At 35.8% G+C, this 18,919-nt stretch overlaps 2 protein-coding genes across 5 annotated transcripts in view; one reads left to right on the top strand and one right to left on the bottom strand.

The window, feature by feature from the left end:
- The window catches only part of LOC145660718 (tetratricopeptide repeat protein 27), a 126,029-nt gene that overhangs the window by 56,881 nt on the left and 50,229 nt on the right, over window positions 1–18,919 (bottom strand). For all 3 annotated transcript variants that reach the window (XR_014126868.1, XM_081726084.1, XM_081726085.1), the window contains exons 9-12: window positions 18,413–18,508; window positions 11,405–11,527; window positions 8,153–8,326; window positions 835–987 (exon numbers count right to left, since the gene is read on the bottom strand). Coding sequence is in view for 2 of the 3 variants with exons in the window: in XM_081726084.1 (XP_081582210.1) it covers window positions 835–987; window positions 8,153–8,326; window positions 11,405–11,527; window positions 18,413–18,508 (546 nt within the window). In the remaining variant the exon portion in view is untranslated. The remainder of the gene's footprint in view (window positions 1–834; window positions 988–8,152; window positions 8,327–11,404; window positions 11,528–18,412; window positions 18,509–18,919) is intronic.
- The window catches only part of LOC145660721 (histone deacetylase 8-like), a 270,630-nt gene that overhangs the window by 25,956 nt on the left and 225,755 nt on the right, over window positions 1–18,919 (top strand). The window lies entirely within an intron of this gene.

Here is an 18,919-nt window from a genome sequence, read left to right on the forward strand (position 1 = left end):
GGAGGTCTGCTGTTGAAACCATATGGTCTATAAATGCACTATTTATTTATACATATTTTTGGGATTACCGATATCTATTGCCTTATCAGTCCATCATGTATGAGAGATGATGTTCCTCGGCGAGCACACTATCTAGGGAAGGGAGGAGCCGCCTGAAACCTCTATATGAGGTAGCATCCCAGCATTTGCCTGGCATGAATGAGAAAAACCTTAGTATGGCTGGTCTATAAAGCTGTTAACATCTTTTCGACTGAGTGTCCCACCGGGAATCGAACCCGGGACCGCTCGCACTCTATAAATATTACTGGCACTTAATTAAGCACATATATTGATCATAATTATGTGTAAATCAATACGCTACACGTGGTCTTCTTAATATAAAACACAATTTTTACAGAAAAATGCACACTGACAGTTTTCCTGTAAAGAAGGCGTATAAATGTCAATTACATTTACTGATTGTTACTTACTCTTTACCACAGAAGTTTACTGTCAATCACTTCAGTGGATCATATAAAGGTTACAGTCACTATATAAACTTCAAAAAGGAAACAATTTCTAATTCTATTTTTCAACAACGAAAATTGTTTACGAATAGATTGTAACTGTGTCTCTAGCATAACTTTCTTTATTTCCTTTGGGGCTATAATAAATGCGCTCTACTTATAAAATTTTCAACTTTCAAACTAAATGTATCATGTGCTGTCAGGCAAAACTATTTGAAGATTTCAAGACAGAAACACAATACATACGATTGACACGAAAGGCTAAAATGCTTTCGTAAACACTGCAATAAAAATGATAAAAACAAGCGTTAATCATCCCCCTCCTTACCTCAGGATCGAGCGTACAGTATCTCCTATACGCAGTTGCACAGAGGTCCCATTGTTCGTTCTCCAAAGCCGCAAACGCTAAACGTAGCCAAACTGGAGCCTGTAAGCTATTAATCTTCAGAGATTCTTGAAAGTGAGGAATACATTTGTCATACTGAAACGAATAAAATATTTCAACTTAATTTACATGGTCTTCTTTTGTCATATTTAGTGAGAAGAAATATATATATCTTTTGGAATTTATAAATTGTTCAAATGTATATTATTACAGTTTGTAACTTTTGGATATTTTTCTATTATTACAAAAGTCACAACATTTGGATGATTCTTAAAGAATTTAACCTTTCTTTAGGCGTATATGAAAAGTGTGAGGTCGCAGTGGCTCATAAGGGAAGTTCGGGAGAAAGCTCTTGCCTACAGAGAAACTAACCATGCCATTTGAAAGACCAATTCATGCTGACCACAACAAGCTAATAAAATTCCTGTACGGTTAAGAACTGTTCGAGAGATTCAACTTAGAAGTTTATATAAAAAAATATGAGTATATGCGCATTTAAACGCGTTAAGTACAACATTAGTAGCAACAAATATTGACATACGAATTGAAATCTACCTAAGGTGACAGAAAAAACTGTTTTGCAATAACTAACGGCTTTGTTGTTAAAATTAGTCATTATACTATTCACAATAATGATAGGTTAGAGGTGAAAACTGATCCTGTTGTTCTGTTCTATAAAGAAATGACGCAGGCAAAAGACTTTTTTCCACCATGAATATTTTGTATGTGCAACTGCGTTGCAGCCACTGATTCATTAGCATGGACACGAACTTTATTTGATTGTTTCGTTAGTACATCATAACGTCCGGAAGAAGTTGTTTCATACTATTTACATCTCCTGCCATAATCTTTGACTGGTCGAAATCCAAACACATCAAATGATTGTACAAATCGTGTGAAGTTCTTTGGTATTTTCTCAACCATTACGTCTTTACCATCCGTCATCCAACTTGCAATGGATAATTTGATGTAAATGGACCCCAGTGATCAAGCAGTAGTAAGTTCAAACAATCGGCTTAGACGTGGGAGAAAAAAACTTCGGTTATACACTTCTGGCATCCTTCTTTCCTCGTGCATTTAACGTTGAATCTCTCGAAAAGTTCTCAACCGTACACGAATTTTATTAGCTTGTTGTAATCAGTATGAATTGGTCTTTCAAATGGCATGCTGAGTTTCTCTGCAGGCGAGTGCTCTCTCACGAACTTTCCTTGTCAGTGGTAGAGCGTTCACCTCTGGTGCTTGGGGTCCCTGATTCGATCCCAGTTCGCGCCAAGTGAACTTTGTGGTGGACAAACACCGTGCGTGGGTTTTCTCGGGGTTCTCTCGTTTTCTCCCACTTTATTAATTCTATCATTCCATCCATTTCTCATCAGTACCGTGTACTTTAGCCTAGCCGGCATAAACGTGGGACGTAAAACTCAAAGATTTCATTTCATTTTTTCATGAAAAGTGAATGTACATTTAACGTGAGATGCAAATTATATGAGCTCACACTGAAAATCGAACTCGTGTCTGGAGCAGAACAAGTATGCTATCTGTATCACATACAGGGTAAGAATAATTCTAAATGTAGAGTATATATAATAACGACGAAGTTCTGCTTATTTAAACGAAATTTTCCACTAAACTCTGCAAGCGTCCAGTTATGAATACATACAGTATTAATTCGAGGAGTATAATAATACATAAAAATAATTGATTCTACAAGTATTTTTAATTTTGTTATACAGCATTTTGAAATTTAGAAGTAGGATTTTAGGATTTAGATTTTTTGATCTTTCGGCACCTATGGCCATGTTAGCTCGTCACGTATGAAGGATGACGACCCTCGGTGATCACACTATCCGGGGGAAGGGAAGGAAGAAAGCGACCTGGGACCTATAAGTTAGGTACCATCCCAGCATTTGCCTGGTGTGAATAAGGAAAACCCAGGAAAATCTCATTCAGGATGGCTGGCTTGAAAAAGCTTTTTACACTTTTTCAACCGAGAGCTTTCACTGGGAATTGAAATTTAGAAGTGTAGCACTGAAGTAGTAACTAAAGGAATATATTCTTTTCATATGATGCCACCTCACGAATTTGAAAAACAAAAATCACTATGAACTTGCCATATTTACACACCAGCCACTTCAGAAGCTGTAAAAACTATCGAACTGATTATAGATAAAGCAAATGATATACAAGGTGGTATTATTCTATAATCAGCTTCGTTGCACCGCAAGGACTGATCATACTGATGATCTTTGCTCTCGTCGATATGTGTACTGCAAATAGTATTGTAGAACTTGAAAGTCTAAGAAGGCATAACTCTACCCGCTGTGCTAGCTAGGTGTCAATAACTGACAGAAGAACAAACTGATCATTTAAGGAAAATATTTGTATAAAATCAGTTGGGTAAATAGAAAAAACATGAGTACCAAAAAGGAAAAAGAGCTTCATAATACTTACATGTCACCGACCAGTACGATAGACAAGGCAAGTTGTTCGCCTGACAAGATACATTTGTGAAGTGTTCCCTCGGGATTCGCGTAAAATTGATTCAAATGCAAAGTTCTTCGCGGAACAATGTGTATTGTACTAATTTTAGCGGCCCATACTGGTAATTTGCATGTTTATAAGCCTTCATATATATCCGGAATTCAATCATAAACTACTATAACACTCGTCACAAAATTGCTTTTAGTTTGTTCAGATGTAACTGGACATGAATATGGGCATATGCAGAAGAGTTTGGATTAAGTACTGCTTCTCTGACACATGTTATACACTCCGGCCGCCATCTTAGATTCAACTTTCCTTTTTTCAGATGGAGATAGGCGCAAAAATACATAAAATTAATGTACAATTTTCTCGTAAATTCACTGGTGTAGTGAGTTTTATCGTCTCTTCTACCGTTTGCAAGCTATTGCACGTTAGATGTCAGGCACTTCACGAATATTGAATCAAATAGAAGGTTGTGCAGGGCCCCGTGTGTATTATGCAATTGCTGCAGCCCATACAAGGGAATATATATATACTTATGAGACTTCATGAACCAATCCTGTAAACATAAATATACAAGACAGTAAGTACACTGGATGAATATCTAAAATGTCTCACTTAAATCCAGATATGATCAGATTTAGGTGCAGACTTACCATTTCCGTATTGACTGTGCCTGTATGTATGTACGTCCACAGAATATTTCGTCAACGCTAAGTCACTTCAAAGATTACATATACGCACGGGGTACACTGTACAACACAACTTTCTGCCATGCCATGCCCTGCACAACTTTCTATTTGGTTCAATATTCGTGAAGTGCCTGACATTTAACATGCAATATTTTGCAAACGGTACAAGATACGGTAAAACTCACTACACCAGTGAATTTCCGAGAAATTGTACATGAATGCGATGTATTTTTTGCACCTATCTCCATCTGAAAAAAAAGAAAGTTGAATCTAAGATGGCGGCCGGAGTAACATGTGTTATAACTGCGTTATACCTTAATCTGCCTATAGACTTGAATCGTCAGCCATTTTGTGTTTAATTTTAACATATGTGAAATAATAATTAAAAAATTAAAAAAAAAAAAAAAAGTATGCAGTTGGAATGGAATTAATGCTATACACAATAACGTTGTTGTGTGACATGGTGCAAATTAAGCTTAGTGTAACCACTGAGGTATCACATTAACTAAGCAAAATTGATACAACAAATGTCAATAACTCGATTAACAACTTACTACTTGAACGACCAAAATATTGTATCAATACATTAGCAATCTATCATATACGAGGGCTGCTAGAAAAGTGTCTGTAGATTTATTATTTATAGTAGCGCTAGTGTTCCGCCATTATAAAATTCAGAAGAATAGACCTTTGAATATTTAAATTATCTTAGATTGTTTCTTTAAGCCTATTCACTTATTTTTTCACAGCAGTTTGAAAAGTACCTCACAAATCTTTACTGACTGCGCCAACAGCTGTTTCACGCGGCACAAAACGCTCACCAGGCATCCTCCATTTTTCATGTAGAGGAGCAAAGAAGTTATAAAGTGTTAAATCAAGTGAGAATGAAAAACGAGTTATTAATTCCACATTTGTAATGGACAAAAAAAAGTTTGGTATGCTGAGCTGAAACTGACGTTCTTGTGGTGAAAAATGATGCGAGGATTCGGATTTGATTTACGCAGTTATTTGATGATCTCTGGCAAACAAACTGTTATATAACACTCAGAATTTACTGTCTTTCCATTCCCTAAAGCTACATTTGCTACATGTCCGGTATAACCGAAGAAACAATCATTTGCATGGTAGAATTCCAGGGTTTTTCAGAAGATAAGCGGAAGAAATAAATATAATTAAAATTCAATACCAGAAAGTATTTTTAAAAATTATTTCAAATTTTATTCAAATAGCCATATTTTTAAATTTATACATACTATTAAGAACAACAAAAAATAGATCTAGTAAACATTTTCAACAGATGCAAAGTTGCTTAAAAATCAGAGGTACGATATGACATTAACGAGAACTGCATATTAAAATACCAGAAAAATACAAATGTGACAAAACCTGCATATTGAAATAGAATTAAAATTGAAACCTAATGAGTAGGGCTCGGAAGCTGAAGACCTAAATATTGCTCAAAAAGGATCTATAGAAAAACCTAAAACTATCTAAAAAGGACCTAAAAACTGGAAAAAACAACGTAAAAAATAAAATCAAATGTAATTAGAATTACATATTTAATGAATATAATGCTCAAGAAATACAAGCTTCTGATAGTATACAATATACATTTGAAAGAAACGGTGCAGCGGTGCACATACTCTTTTCGGAGGGTCGACTTATCAGGAATCTTCTGATTTGTATACTGCTCCAAAAACATTTTGAAAGTTTCATTGTTTATCTTTGCCAACGGGATATTTGCTCCAACTAAGCCACTGCAAAGATCTTTGTAAAACGGAGACGACACTTAGTATGTCCACTAGTACTTTGTCCTAACACAAACTGTATTTCCTTTTTCTCCGCGGCCCGGGAAGCTGCTTTTACATCCAACGTGCTATTGGACATGGAAACGTTTTTTCTGCACTCACTTTCACTTCGCAATATTTGCAGAAAAGAATATTTCCATCCGTAGAAAAAAAACTTCTGCTCCAAATTTAGACACAAGCTGACGCAAAAAGGAAGTTTTCTTACAAGTTAGTTTTAATTTTAGGCATGTTAACGGTCTGTCCTTCTTCCACAAACTGAAGTCCAAACTAAAATAAGGAAACTTCCCCATCTTCACCCCCTGCTGGAGGACATTGTTACGCCTTCTTGTATCTGACTTGTGATTGTTGCAGATCTGGTCTTATCAGTCCAGTCGTTGAAGAATGTCTTGTTGTAGAATCTTTTGAATTTTCTTTACTAAAGAAAAGATGTTTAGAGGTGGTGGTGATTCGAGTAAATGGCCAGTAAATCTATTGTCGACAGATAAAGTGCGAAAAAAAGACGTTAAAACCTATAGAAAGCTTTAAAAAAGACCAATAAACAAAACAAAACAAAAAAGCCGAAAAAGGCCAAAGACAAATAAAATCACCATTTTCTGGCCTACAATGACCCAAAATGAACGTATATTGCGTTAAGCCTCGTCTTCGGGCACTCGTAAAACAAAGGATTTTTCCTCAATTTCCGGGCCTCTAATGAGATAACTGAGCATGGTGTGATTTCACTAGTGCGGCAGCGTCCGGTTCAATCTTCGGGACGCACAGTGTAAAGTCATTTTCAACTGATAAGCGATTTCCTGCCTTTGTTTTAATACTTACCATGGAAGAAAAAACACTTTCGCACAGGTACGATGTAGCAAATGGAATTATTACTCTTAAAGCAGCAGATACCAGACCAGGATATTCTTTTCTCCTCTTCAGCCCGAACTTCTCCAAGTCTTCGTTACAGAAAACTAGTTGGAAGGACTTGCCACGCACGATAATTCTGTTAGTTAGTCAACAAGTTGTGAGCTTAGATCAGCCTCTTCAATGATAGGGTTTAATATCCATTTTGAATCAGCACTTTCATCGTAGGGAGTATATCTCGGTTACTCTATCCATATATACAAGAATTTGATTCTATTATTATAGAAATCGTGAGATCGCTGCAATAGGTATATTAAAAAACCCACACAAGCTTATTACAAACCAGAAATTATAAGCGGGTCACTGGCAACAGGATGTGATAAAATGGGAGTCGCGATAGGAATTAGGTTGAGAACCACTGCCTTACACGAATAACTTTTGTTGGTTTCTGCCCACTTTGATATACCCACACACTGGACTGCTGTTTAGTTTCGGGTTTGTATGAATAGATCCAAGCTTCTTCCCCTGTAACAATTTAGTACACCAAATTTCATCGGCTGGATTTTTTAAACATTTTATTACACTAATTTACATGAGCCTGTTTTTAAGCTTCGGTCAAGGGCGTACGATCCAACGGCTTGAAAGTTTCTATATGTTCGAATGACCAGGCAAAATTGTATGTATGTCAATATTCCAGAATGCCTGACTCTCACTATACGTTACATGTCGATCTCTCTCAATCATTTCACGCGCAGCATTAACATTGCTGGCAACAACAGACATAGATGGACGATCATCACGAAGTTCATCACTGAGAAATGTGTGACAATGCTGGAACTCGGAAAACCAATTGTACACAATACTACTGGATGATGCTTCATCCCTAAAAGGCAAATGAGGACCATGATGGCTCAGTGGTAGAGCGTTCACCTCTGGTGGGTGGAATCCTTGGTTCAATTCCAGCTCACGCCAAGTGGGCTTTGTGATGGATGAAGACCGTGTGCGTGGGTTTTCTCAGGGTTCTCCCACTTTTTTCATTCCACTATATCATTTATTTTTTATCATCCCCAGTTTTAGTCTACATTACATTACCGTGGAATATAAAACTGGAAGATTTCATTTAATTTTTCCCAAAAGCAAATCAAGTCTTTTGATGCACTATTTCAAAGTATATTTGGAATCATTTAAAATAAAGTAAAATAAAATAAAAAATCATTAACCGAAAGTGTTCATGGCAAATTTCCATTTCTCAAACGAACCTATTTCTTCAGACTAGTGTGAAAAATAAACAAATAGGCTTAAACAAACAAAATGAAATATAATTCCAACATATAAAGGTGTTCTTCCGAATTTTATCCTAGCGGAACACTAGTGCCACTGTCAGTAGTAGTTTGCAGAAACTTTTCCAGCAGCCATTGTATTTCCTATTGAGTTGCTTACCTGTCGTTTGTAATAGTAGAAATACCCCCAGTGCCTTTGTGCTCTCGCACTTTTGTGATTTGAAAGTTCCCACGCTTTGAGGTAACAGTCTGGGTCATCTGTTGCATCACCAAGTAGACACCACATTTTTACGGTCTGCTTCTTCTCCAGTTCTTGGCGTATAATCTCGGACGCCTACCACAGAGAAAAAACTATTATGTTATTAAAGTAATACAGGATGATAAAATTCTTCTTTGTACAGTGAAACATGAAACCGAAAATGTTTATAGAGGGTGAATCAGAAATATGGTTACAAGTTTGAAGAAAATGAATGGGGTTACCGTACATTATAGAGAGGAATGGTGAATGCTATATCAAATTGAGAGTCCATTTTCACATTCAGATAAGAGGACGATTGCATATCAGAATGATCGTGAAACTTCGAAAGAAACAAGACGTGTTTTTTTATGTGACAGTGTGATAAACACATTTGTGCATTATTTTTGGCGTATTCAGTTCAGACGATTTAATTTCTTTTTATTTTAAAAAGACTGCTATATTTACAACAGTGCTATGCATTCTCGCACCGATTGCAACATCCTGCAGACGATGTGGCTATGGCCTCGGCAACCAACGGCAGCCAATCACAACCCTACCTGCGATTACGTCATCTGGTAGGCGTAGCTCGCGCAAACAGCGAGAACACGAGAGAAACCGCGGGAAGCTGCATTCATTGTGCGCGAAGATATCAACTGAAGAACAATATATAAAACAACGCTGCTGAAATGGATTGATTTGAAAGTTAGAAAATTAATAGCTGTTATCATCTCATATTTTAGATTAACAATACATTTTTTTTGTATAAAAAAAAGACCTGTTCATTGTGGAGGATATGTAAGTTTTATAATTTTATAAAAGAATACGCCTATATTCCTGTGTATCATTTACTATAGTTGCGTCTATAAGATTATGCCTCATGTTCTTTCCCTTGTGTGCGTGGTGCTATATATATATTGATACAAGTGAATTTTTAAAGTGTTCAATTAATTTTGCTGTTAAATGATGCTGATATTTTGTCTTATTTGTCAATTTTAAGTCATTACTCGAATTTTCTTCTATGTGTAGTTAGCGGTGAAAGAAGATATCATTTTGTGATAACTTGTTTCTTCGTTAACGCTCGGAAGAAAAGTTCAATTAATGGATATTTAATGTGATCTTTGCTCTACTTGGATTACCATCCTATGGAGTAAACGCCACAACAGTGCTGCCGTCGACTGTGATAAAATGGAAAAAATGCGTACAACATGAAACATCCATAAAGAAACAGCTTCTTAGTGGCCTGGCAATAGTATTGCTTATCAATATCGTTGATTGCTGATTAGGTATTGATGTAAACGGCGAGCAGGTTGAAGCAATAATGTGAGTCTGGTTGGTATCGTTGTGTATTGTTCCTTAATTAGAAGACTCTCTGATGGCACTATTCCATTTCTTATAGACATAATAGTGTCATCACAAGATGCGATCAAAAGTATAGCCATATTTCCGATTCATCCTGTAGGTAGGTTTTCTCTAATAGACGTTTCCCTGGATCATTCTGTTTATTCTGGAAGCAAAGAGAAAGCTCAACACAAGTTTAAATTTAATTAAAAGTAGGGAAAATTATACCCATATTTATGATTCGGTCATCTTATCTACGAAAAATTCAACAATACTAAACCTTAAAAGAACGAAAAGAAAAAGCTAAAAATATTTAAATATATAATAATTCATCTAATTTGAATTAGTGATGATAGAGTTATGGTGGTGTATTTATCTTCCATTCTGCCATCAAAAATTAATAAAGATATATTCAGAAAAAAGTATGTAATTGCCACAGCGGAACTACTGTTCCATGTTTAAACAGCTCACGACAGATCGAGATCTATGCGGAGATGGACTAATGAATCTAAAGACCTAAATTAATGTTATGAAAACAATAGAAAGACGCATGTACTTTAAATATGCAATTTTAGTAATTTAGTAACATTTGTGCACTGCACCTGTTTGTGGTAGTGTCGTATTAGGTGATAGTTATGTGCAACAGAGTGTAAACGTATCTTTGTGTGCAACAGCCCAAACACTGTTAATGAAAAGTGTGAGGGCTCTTACATTTTCAAACAGGACAAACAGACGGTACGCAGTTAATTGCAGTAAGTTTAACCAAGACGGCCTATGTCTTAGATGTATCGATAGCAAGTGTCGAAGGTGATGACGGGACACAGAATATTCGTGCCAAGAGAACATCAGAGAACAGTGGACAGAGACAAAGTCAAAGAGAAATTGATTAAGGTTTAATGGGGACGTCAGCATGGAAGCTATTTGTCCCCGTCACGATCAACATGACTGCTTTAAGTAAAATTTAAAACCAACATATCAAGAAATACTGCTGCAAAAGAGAAGTAGAGATCTAAAAGAAAGAAATAAAGCAATAAATATATGAAAATAACAAATATATAACGATAACAATAAATACTAATAATAGTAATAAAGAAAATATATAACAATAGTAAAAACCAATAAAATATCAGAAATCAACGTTTGAGGCGAACCTTTCCACGTCATCCAAGGATCGTCCATTCAGTATCCATCACGTCGTCTTCCACCAGATCAGATTTCAAAGAAATTGAAGGTGGTTTACGAACAAGTGGAGATTTTGTTCTTTTTGGGAAAAGGACGTATCATTGAGTTGGCGTATACACTGGCTAAGTTTTAGGCCCACCATATAAGGTGAGAGCCAAAGAGATGGAGTTTGCTGAAGACCAACACTAACAGAAACACGTGGGGTTTTGGGGGGTTCCCTAGTCAATGTGATTAGGGTCTGAATGTCTGGACTTTTGTCGGGAACTTGGATGAAAACGTTAAAATATAAGAGAGAGAGAGAGAGAGAGAGAGAGATTAACTAAAAACTGAAGAAAATTATGACAAAGAACCGTAGCAACTGACTGCATGATACAACCTAGAGAACATGTTTCAATAATCACAGTTCGACGCCGGTTACAGAACCTTAAATCCCTGATCAAGTTCAGATTTCGAAACCTCTTATCACCATTCCCAATGCGGTAGTGCAAAAAAGATGGTGTTTTAACAGAAAGGATAGTTAGTTCATGCAAGTTAAATCTTTTCTCGGACAACTATCCGAATCTTCAGTAATACTAAATTCAATTTTATCTTCGTATTTTTACAGTGCTTTATTGTACTTAGAGCAAGCAAAGCAAGTACGAAAAAAATTCTTACCTTGTGTCTCAATTTCAATGTATTGTAACATGTAATTACGTCTTCCCATAGCTCTAATCGCAAATATATTTCCAAAGCACTATTTACTGCTCCCAATGACATAAGTAAGTTAGCTAACTCTCCCTGTAAAATAAAGAAAAATAAGTTGGAAAGCAAATAATACTTTTTATTTATTTATTTTTTTTTTAACGGAAACATTCAAAATTATAGAAAATACAGTACTAAATTAATATTTCATTATAAATTATTTGGACCACGAAAAGTTTTCGTTTTTTACAGTTCAAGAAAACGACGGATGAAGACTATCTAAAGTTGAGAATTCTACTGTCAAACTGTTGTTGTTGTTCATTTCATTGATAAGGAAACGCGAAAGCTATTTTTGAGTGCAACAGGTCTATAAACTTAACCGAGATACACCAACCCGTGCATAATTTTTGTGCCTTTTCAATAATTACATATTAGCACAACAGGAAGACTCCTGTCCATTCACTTGTTACAACGTAAAACGAAAAATCCTGAAAGTAATGATGGAGCAGGACCATCGTATTTTCCATTCGATATGAACATCTTTAAAATGTACTTGAATCAACACTAAGCTTAAAATTCAAATTATCTTCTGTCATATACGTTCAGAGATGATATCGCCTAACACTGATTTTAATCGAACACGAATTCTGTTCGCAGTATTAAAGTAGGATGACAATGAAAATTCAAAGAGCGAAAAAGTGAGGAACAACCAAGATTCGAATCCGGTACTTTGGCTTGACGTGCTGGTGCGGTAACTCTTGTTGTGTTTGGAGAACCCACTGCCTATATTAACTAACACCTATGACGGTTAAACTCGATATTATATGAAAAATTGCAGGAACCAATCAATTTTCCTTATAACATAACCCCTAAAGGTGTGAATGCAAAAAAATCGAACAGCTCAAGTCTGGAGTAAAACCGGTCTCTGGCTTACCGTACTGGATTGTTAAAGTACAGTCTACGTGTGTTTTAAGTTTTTCATGTTTTGTGTCTTTAAGGAACACCGACTTTACGAAATACGGGATCTACTATTCAAGTGCGCTCCGAGCCGTGACTAGGATTTATATCCGGTGCTGTTAGCAGATACACAGACTCTCATTCAAGACCAATGCTCATAGTGTAGGCCGTGCCCACCACACTACATCGCCTACAAGAGCTGAATTACAGGAGCATGTGACAGGCTAGGGTTATACAATCCATGTGATCTGAAAGTATACGTATGAGCACGGACGGCCCTTAGGAGTAAGTAGATGTTCAGCGTTCACGGTGTGTAAATGTTCAGCGACGGATTGTTTGAGTACATGCCGGAGATCCGGGCTCTATTCCCGTCTCAGTCTCGTACTTCTTACTCTTCCGATTTTCATTGAATTCGCGCCTATAGGAGAGATATCAGAGTGTCTACTAAAATTACAAAATAATATTTCTTGACTTTTTTTGCGACCTTTTCTTTACCAAACCATAAAATTTCGTAATATACTCACGAGCGAATTCGGGTGCGAATTAGGCCGAATATTCATGCATGCGATAGAAGCGTGCTTTGTTTGCGATTTGGTAGCGTCTAAAGCCGACCAAAGACTTTCTTTGTGGTGAATTTTGACGTTTTATAAATTCAAAATTTTCCAGTCTGTACTTATATTAGTATAGATAAGAAAAAAAAAATCGTGACCCCAAAACTAAATTTCGTGACTCTTTGTTGACTTACGTGACCGCTTTTGGATTTCGTTACTTTTTTCATGACTTTCGTGATCGATTGACACCCAGGATATGCAAGGTAAAGCAGTAATTACTTTCATATAATAGAGTGGAATTGATTATATGGATCGGAAATTGAGAACAATATCTTATGTCAAAGGGCCAAATCATAAATGAATGCGAAAGCATATAATTACGCATTGTCACAGGATGCAGTAAGAAAGCAAACAAAAATACCTGAATGGCGCTTTTCAAAATATCGACATTTCTTCATACTATCTTTGATTGGATTACTCAAAAACATTTATGGAATGAAAAACGATTCACGCAAATAAAAAGCCTAAACCAATTTTAAACTTTCGAAGGGTAGATAGTGTGTAATCACGGGCACACGAACGATATATGGCGTGTACCTACTACATAGTACAAGCATTAAGGGTCATTATCTGGAGACAGAGACGCAATACTCTGGCGTACACTGAACCGGGTTTCGAGTACATTCGCTGGTATATGTAAATTATAGGTACGCCAGCCACAAGAACTGAGAGAGGTTAGGGAGATTTACAAGAAATAGAATTGTTCCAATCGACTCTTATGGAAACAAGACAGGCGGAAATGCATCTTTAAGTCCTCTTGGACCAACTTGCTTGGGCCACAGAGCAATGGAGCATAAGAAAAGGAAAAGAAGCTACAATACAAGCAGGACAAGGAGTCTTGTCCGAGGATCAGGCATCGGGCCTAAGAGAAGATGTAAACTCTCTCTAGGCTAAAAACGGACATATCTGACTTCATTATAGCCTCTGATAATAAGTATAAAGAAAAGGGAAATTAATATACAAGTGTACTTCCACCTGGGAGCTACATAATTAATGGTAGAAGTTTCATTGCATAGTAGTTGCAAGACTACAGAGAGATGAGAGATATATTTCTACTAAATCTGGCATTATTAACTTCATTCTCCCCTTTTCTAACCAGATGGAAATAGAACAAAAAATAATAAATACAGTCTTTTTACTTTCCCACCTCTAGCTCTGGCGAAGAAGCGGAACTTCCTTCCACTATTCTTAACAGATGTGAAAATACTGTAAATACAGCCAGAAATCGGGCATGATTGAGTCAGTCATTGCAAAAACACTACGTAGGAGACATCTTTGATCGCTGTTGGTCCGCTACTCCTGGAAAGTATGCAAGTCGCGAGTCACTTGAGGTTTAAGGTAGGCCGAAAAAATTTTTTTTTTTCTCTCAAGTCGTAAATACTGCCGAAAAGTTGTGAATTGGAGAGACTAAAAAGGAGTAAAAGAAAAAATAAAATCGGTTTCTATCTTCCGGCGCTCTAAAGCTTGCCGAAATTTGTAAAATATCACGTTTCTATGATTTTTTTTTTCTCACTAATGGTCTAAAATAATTTGTTTTTAAACATTTAACCTTATATTCAATAAAGAAAGCAAAAGACGTTAAGTTGTTAATTTTTCTTGAACTGTGATCTACCTTTGTTTGTAAATTATTTTCCAAGATTTCATTAACTTTGAACGCAATGTGCGACCGGAAGATGTTGATGGATTTAAATAATATTTAAACATTATTTTCTGTGGTTCTAATACATAAGAATTTCAGCTATTATATTTAGGAAGAGGCTAATTTAAAACTGTTAAAGATTATCGTAAAAATGTGAATTTCTCCAAATTTTAAAACACATGCGAACTGGAACATATAAACTAATTTTATTTATTTGTTACCCTTTTTCAGCCACCCCAATTTGTAACTTTTCCGCGCTATTATGACTTGAAAAGTTTTTTGTTTTTTTTTTCACTCTATTGCAGATATGGCAGTTAGCAGTTAGACAGGGAGAGTGAAGAGGACTCTGACTAAGTCTCTGTACGGTACATAGACTTAAATCTTGCATCGGTGACAAAGACTTCGGATTGTAATTCACTTCTGCCTGATCACTGGACTCTGTCGATTGAGAGAACGTTTTCGAGTTTAACAAATTAACTAGGATTCTTCTTCTAGAATGAACTTAAAATAATAGTCAAAGACTCACGCGTTGTAGTTATCACACGACTTAGCCGTTCAATACTTCAAATGAACACGGACACGATTCTGGAAGAAGTGAGTTCTGTGGGTTCAAACGCACTTGTACTTCTTGGTAATTTCACCTGATTTCACGTTCGATCCTACCGTGATTGAGCGGTGACAGTTAGTTGAGTTTCAGCTACCTAACTGCGATATAAGTGTCTCATGATGAATATATGTACGTACATTAATGACACTTTTGTACGTCCGTGTATTGATTAAATGTCGTGTAATCTTATTTTTACTCTCCAATAAAGACTAAAATTGTGAAACCTAGTCTTCGGTCATCTCAAGGATGGAAGTTACGTTCGTTTACCGTAGTTCAAGTCTAAAGCTGCGCAAATACGCTATCTAATTAAAGAAATTCGAATCACAACGGATCAGTGTAACGATTCGCTGTACGGTTTTACCATTTGAGTTGCCTCGGCCCCAGAAATACGTAACTCTTAGTCTCTGCTGCGACCTCCCACAATCACAAGTTAAAATCCCCGAGCACTCGGCGGCCGAATGACGGCACACTTGCCGGAGATTTTACACGAACCTGCATTGACTCGTAAGCCGAGACGGAAAAGGGAACAACGGAGAAAGTAAGATGAAGTCTTCCGGCCAGGTTTCTGGCGCTTAAATTGGACTCCACATGAGACAAGATTCGGCTTGGAACCTCCTTCTCGACGGGAACGATCTGGAATAAAAGGAATTCCAAATTCCTAAACTCGCTGCGCGCGAGTAACACACAACAACGAACATATCAAACCATAATACCAGGTATCACTTATACCTGTATCGGATTACAGCTTCCTGCACAAAATTATAGAAATAGAAAAACTGGATACCAAACTGAATCTATGATCATAATTATCACCGAACTAAGCATTTTTTTTCCAAATATAACATACATAATCATTTTTCCTGGATCAGAACAGTTATCTTTAGGTCTCAAGTATAAAAGTATAGGTTTTAGAGATAAGTTACGGACCACGCACCGAATTACTCGAGACTGGATACAGAATTGATCACAAAGAGACTATACGCACTCTTGGCATTTTATTGCATTTAGAAACAAAGCGCCTGCAGCTTACTTTTTGGAGACTGGATCATTAATTAAATCATGAAACTGCATCGGTATCTTCCTTTCTGGTCTTCCATCTTTTCATAGTTGTTTGAAGGTCTGGTAAGGGGTTCATAAATAACACATCTAGCTGTTTCATAGCATTGGCCCAGTAATATTATTATCCGTACATCATCTTGGTTTTTCATTGAAATGTTGACAGAAAAGTAGAGAGGGGAAAAACGAACTGCAAAGCGAGCAGAATTTGGCTACAGTAGGAATTAGGAAATGTATGTTTGTGTGAAATTACGTAATTATGTTTCGTCATAAAACAGGTTAATTTCGTAGACTGCGTATTACGGATACAGCTTATTAAAAAGCTTCATAGAGATACACACACACAAAAAAAAGGCTACTAGCTTAAGCAATGGATAGAATGACGTAGTTATATCTGAAAAAAATATTGTCACTACTCTCGTCTACTGTGCTTAAGACTATCATACTTGTTGTTTATGATATACAGAAATTGTTCGTTTTTATTATTTCACGTTCACGCAAAACAGTAAAACAAATTACATTTTCCTTCGCTACCAAAATATCCGATACAAAACTTAACAGCTGCTATGCAAATTTAAATTTGTTTATATATTTAAATACAGGGTGTTTCAAAACAATACCGATAACGTTTGGAGGGGATTCCTGACAACAAGATAAGACAGAAAGTATATACCAATCTGGGTGCACAAATGCTTCCTTTCGGAGTTATAGGCTGCCGTAAACATGAAAAAAATGAACTTTAAAAGGTCCATAGCTCCAAAACTATGGAACCTACCATAGTCGGGATAAGACTTCAGTTAGGAACTAGCGTGTGCCCTATCCAAATATCCATGTTTCAGAATCCTGAGGTACTTGTACAACAATTTTTATAGAGGTAGTTCGTGAGTACTTCAAATTATATGCCCGTAGCCAAACTTCCTCTATAAAAATTGTTGCGGAAGTACACTAATGTCCAAAATTATTGTTGTATGTCTATAAATATATTGTTGTAGGAATATAATTTGATAACGAATTCGCCCGGTATTTCTTATAATGTTAGTATGTGTATAATCGGCAAAGACATGTATGTGGCAAATTTCAAATCAAAAGAGCAGTAAATAAGAACAATAAAACGAAAATAATACTTTCTTGTCCATTTAGCAATATTTTGTTTCACTCATTCTAACTTTCGTATTTATAACTCTTTTCCTATGAAATTTACCACAAATATATATTTCCCGATTATACACATAGTATCAGTATTAAAAGTACCCCACAAAATCATTATGAAATTATATTCTTACGAGAAGACAATTGTATATATGCGACAATAATTTTGGACATGAGTGTACCACAGGATTCTGAAACATGTATTTTTGAATAGCACACATATTAGTTCCTATGTGAAGTATTGACCCGACTACGGTAGGTACCATAGTATTGAAGCTATGGACCTTTAAAGTTAATTTTTTTATCTTTTCGGCCTATAACTACGAAATGACAGATTTCTGCAGTCAGGTTGGTTTATATTTTTTGTCTTATTTTGGTATCAGGAATCACCTCCCAAACGCTGTTGTTGTTGGTGTTGTTTTAAAATACCATATATATATAATTGTTTCAAATGTGTTTTGAATACTGGTGATAAATTTCTACTTTTGAAATACGAGGCTGTATATTTAGTTCTAACTCGAAAAGAAGCCGCAAATGGAACAAACATACATCATAACTTTGCAATACTTTAAATTTGTATGCTTGTATTATTTATTTACGTATAAATCTCTCTGCATGTATGAAATTACATCTTCCTGTAAACTTTACACTGTTCCTTGCAAAATTATGATTTCAATGTACCCAAATGCAAAGTGGCTGAAACCTTATGGACCAGCACACATGAAAGAAAAAAAAAAAAAAAAAAAAGTAAAATCACTTATCTCTAAATAATTGTGACTTTTTTTTTAACGGAAATATTATGTATGCTTCCTTATTAGTTTCAGTATTAACTGAAGTCCAGTTTCCTTTTAATTTCACAAACGATATATTACTGAAACCACATTATAAACTAACTGCACTAATTAACGGTGTAAAACAATACATACTCAACGTATATGAATTGATATTAAAACTCTCCTCACCTCAACTTTCCATTTCTGTAACATTCCTGAACAATAGAAATACTTGAGTCGTTCATTAACATCAGGCTTCTCAGCGTTGATACTATCCACCAGAACCTACAACAACAGCGAAGAAATTATTGTTTCCGAATAATTTCAAAACTATCCTGTGACACATCGATTAACAAATAAAATTTAGAAAAAATATTTATACTTTCTGCGTGGAAAATGTATATATCAGATCACGTGTACACGAATAAAAACAACTTTTCTGAAGTCTTTATTTTCGCTTCCTAGAACAACACGGTAAAATTTTATTTTTAGAATATGAACAAAAGGGACAGAACGAACGAAGAAAGGGGAACACGTGCATAATGTTAACATTGCGAAGAATCTGTTATTTCAGCATAAGAGGAAGTCCTTAATATTTTTCTAAAACTATCAAGATCCACTACAATGAATCAATCTGTAGACATTTATTCAATAGGTACATAAACATAGACATTAAGAGGCGTAATCACTGCGAAA

This window comes from Thermobia domestica, chromosome 9, assembly GCF_964235325.1.
Source record: "Thermobia domestica chromosome 9, izTheDome1.hap1.1, whole genome shotgun sequence".
In the NCBI taxonomy this organism is placed as follows: Eukaryota; Metazoa; Arthropoda; class Insecta; order Zygentoma; family Lepismatidae; genus Thermobia; species Thermobia domestica.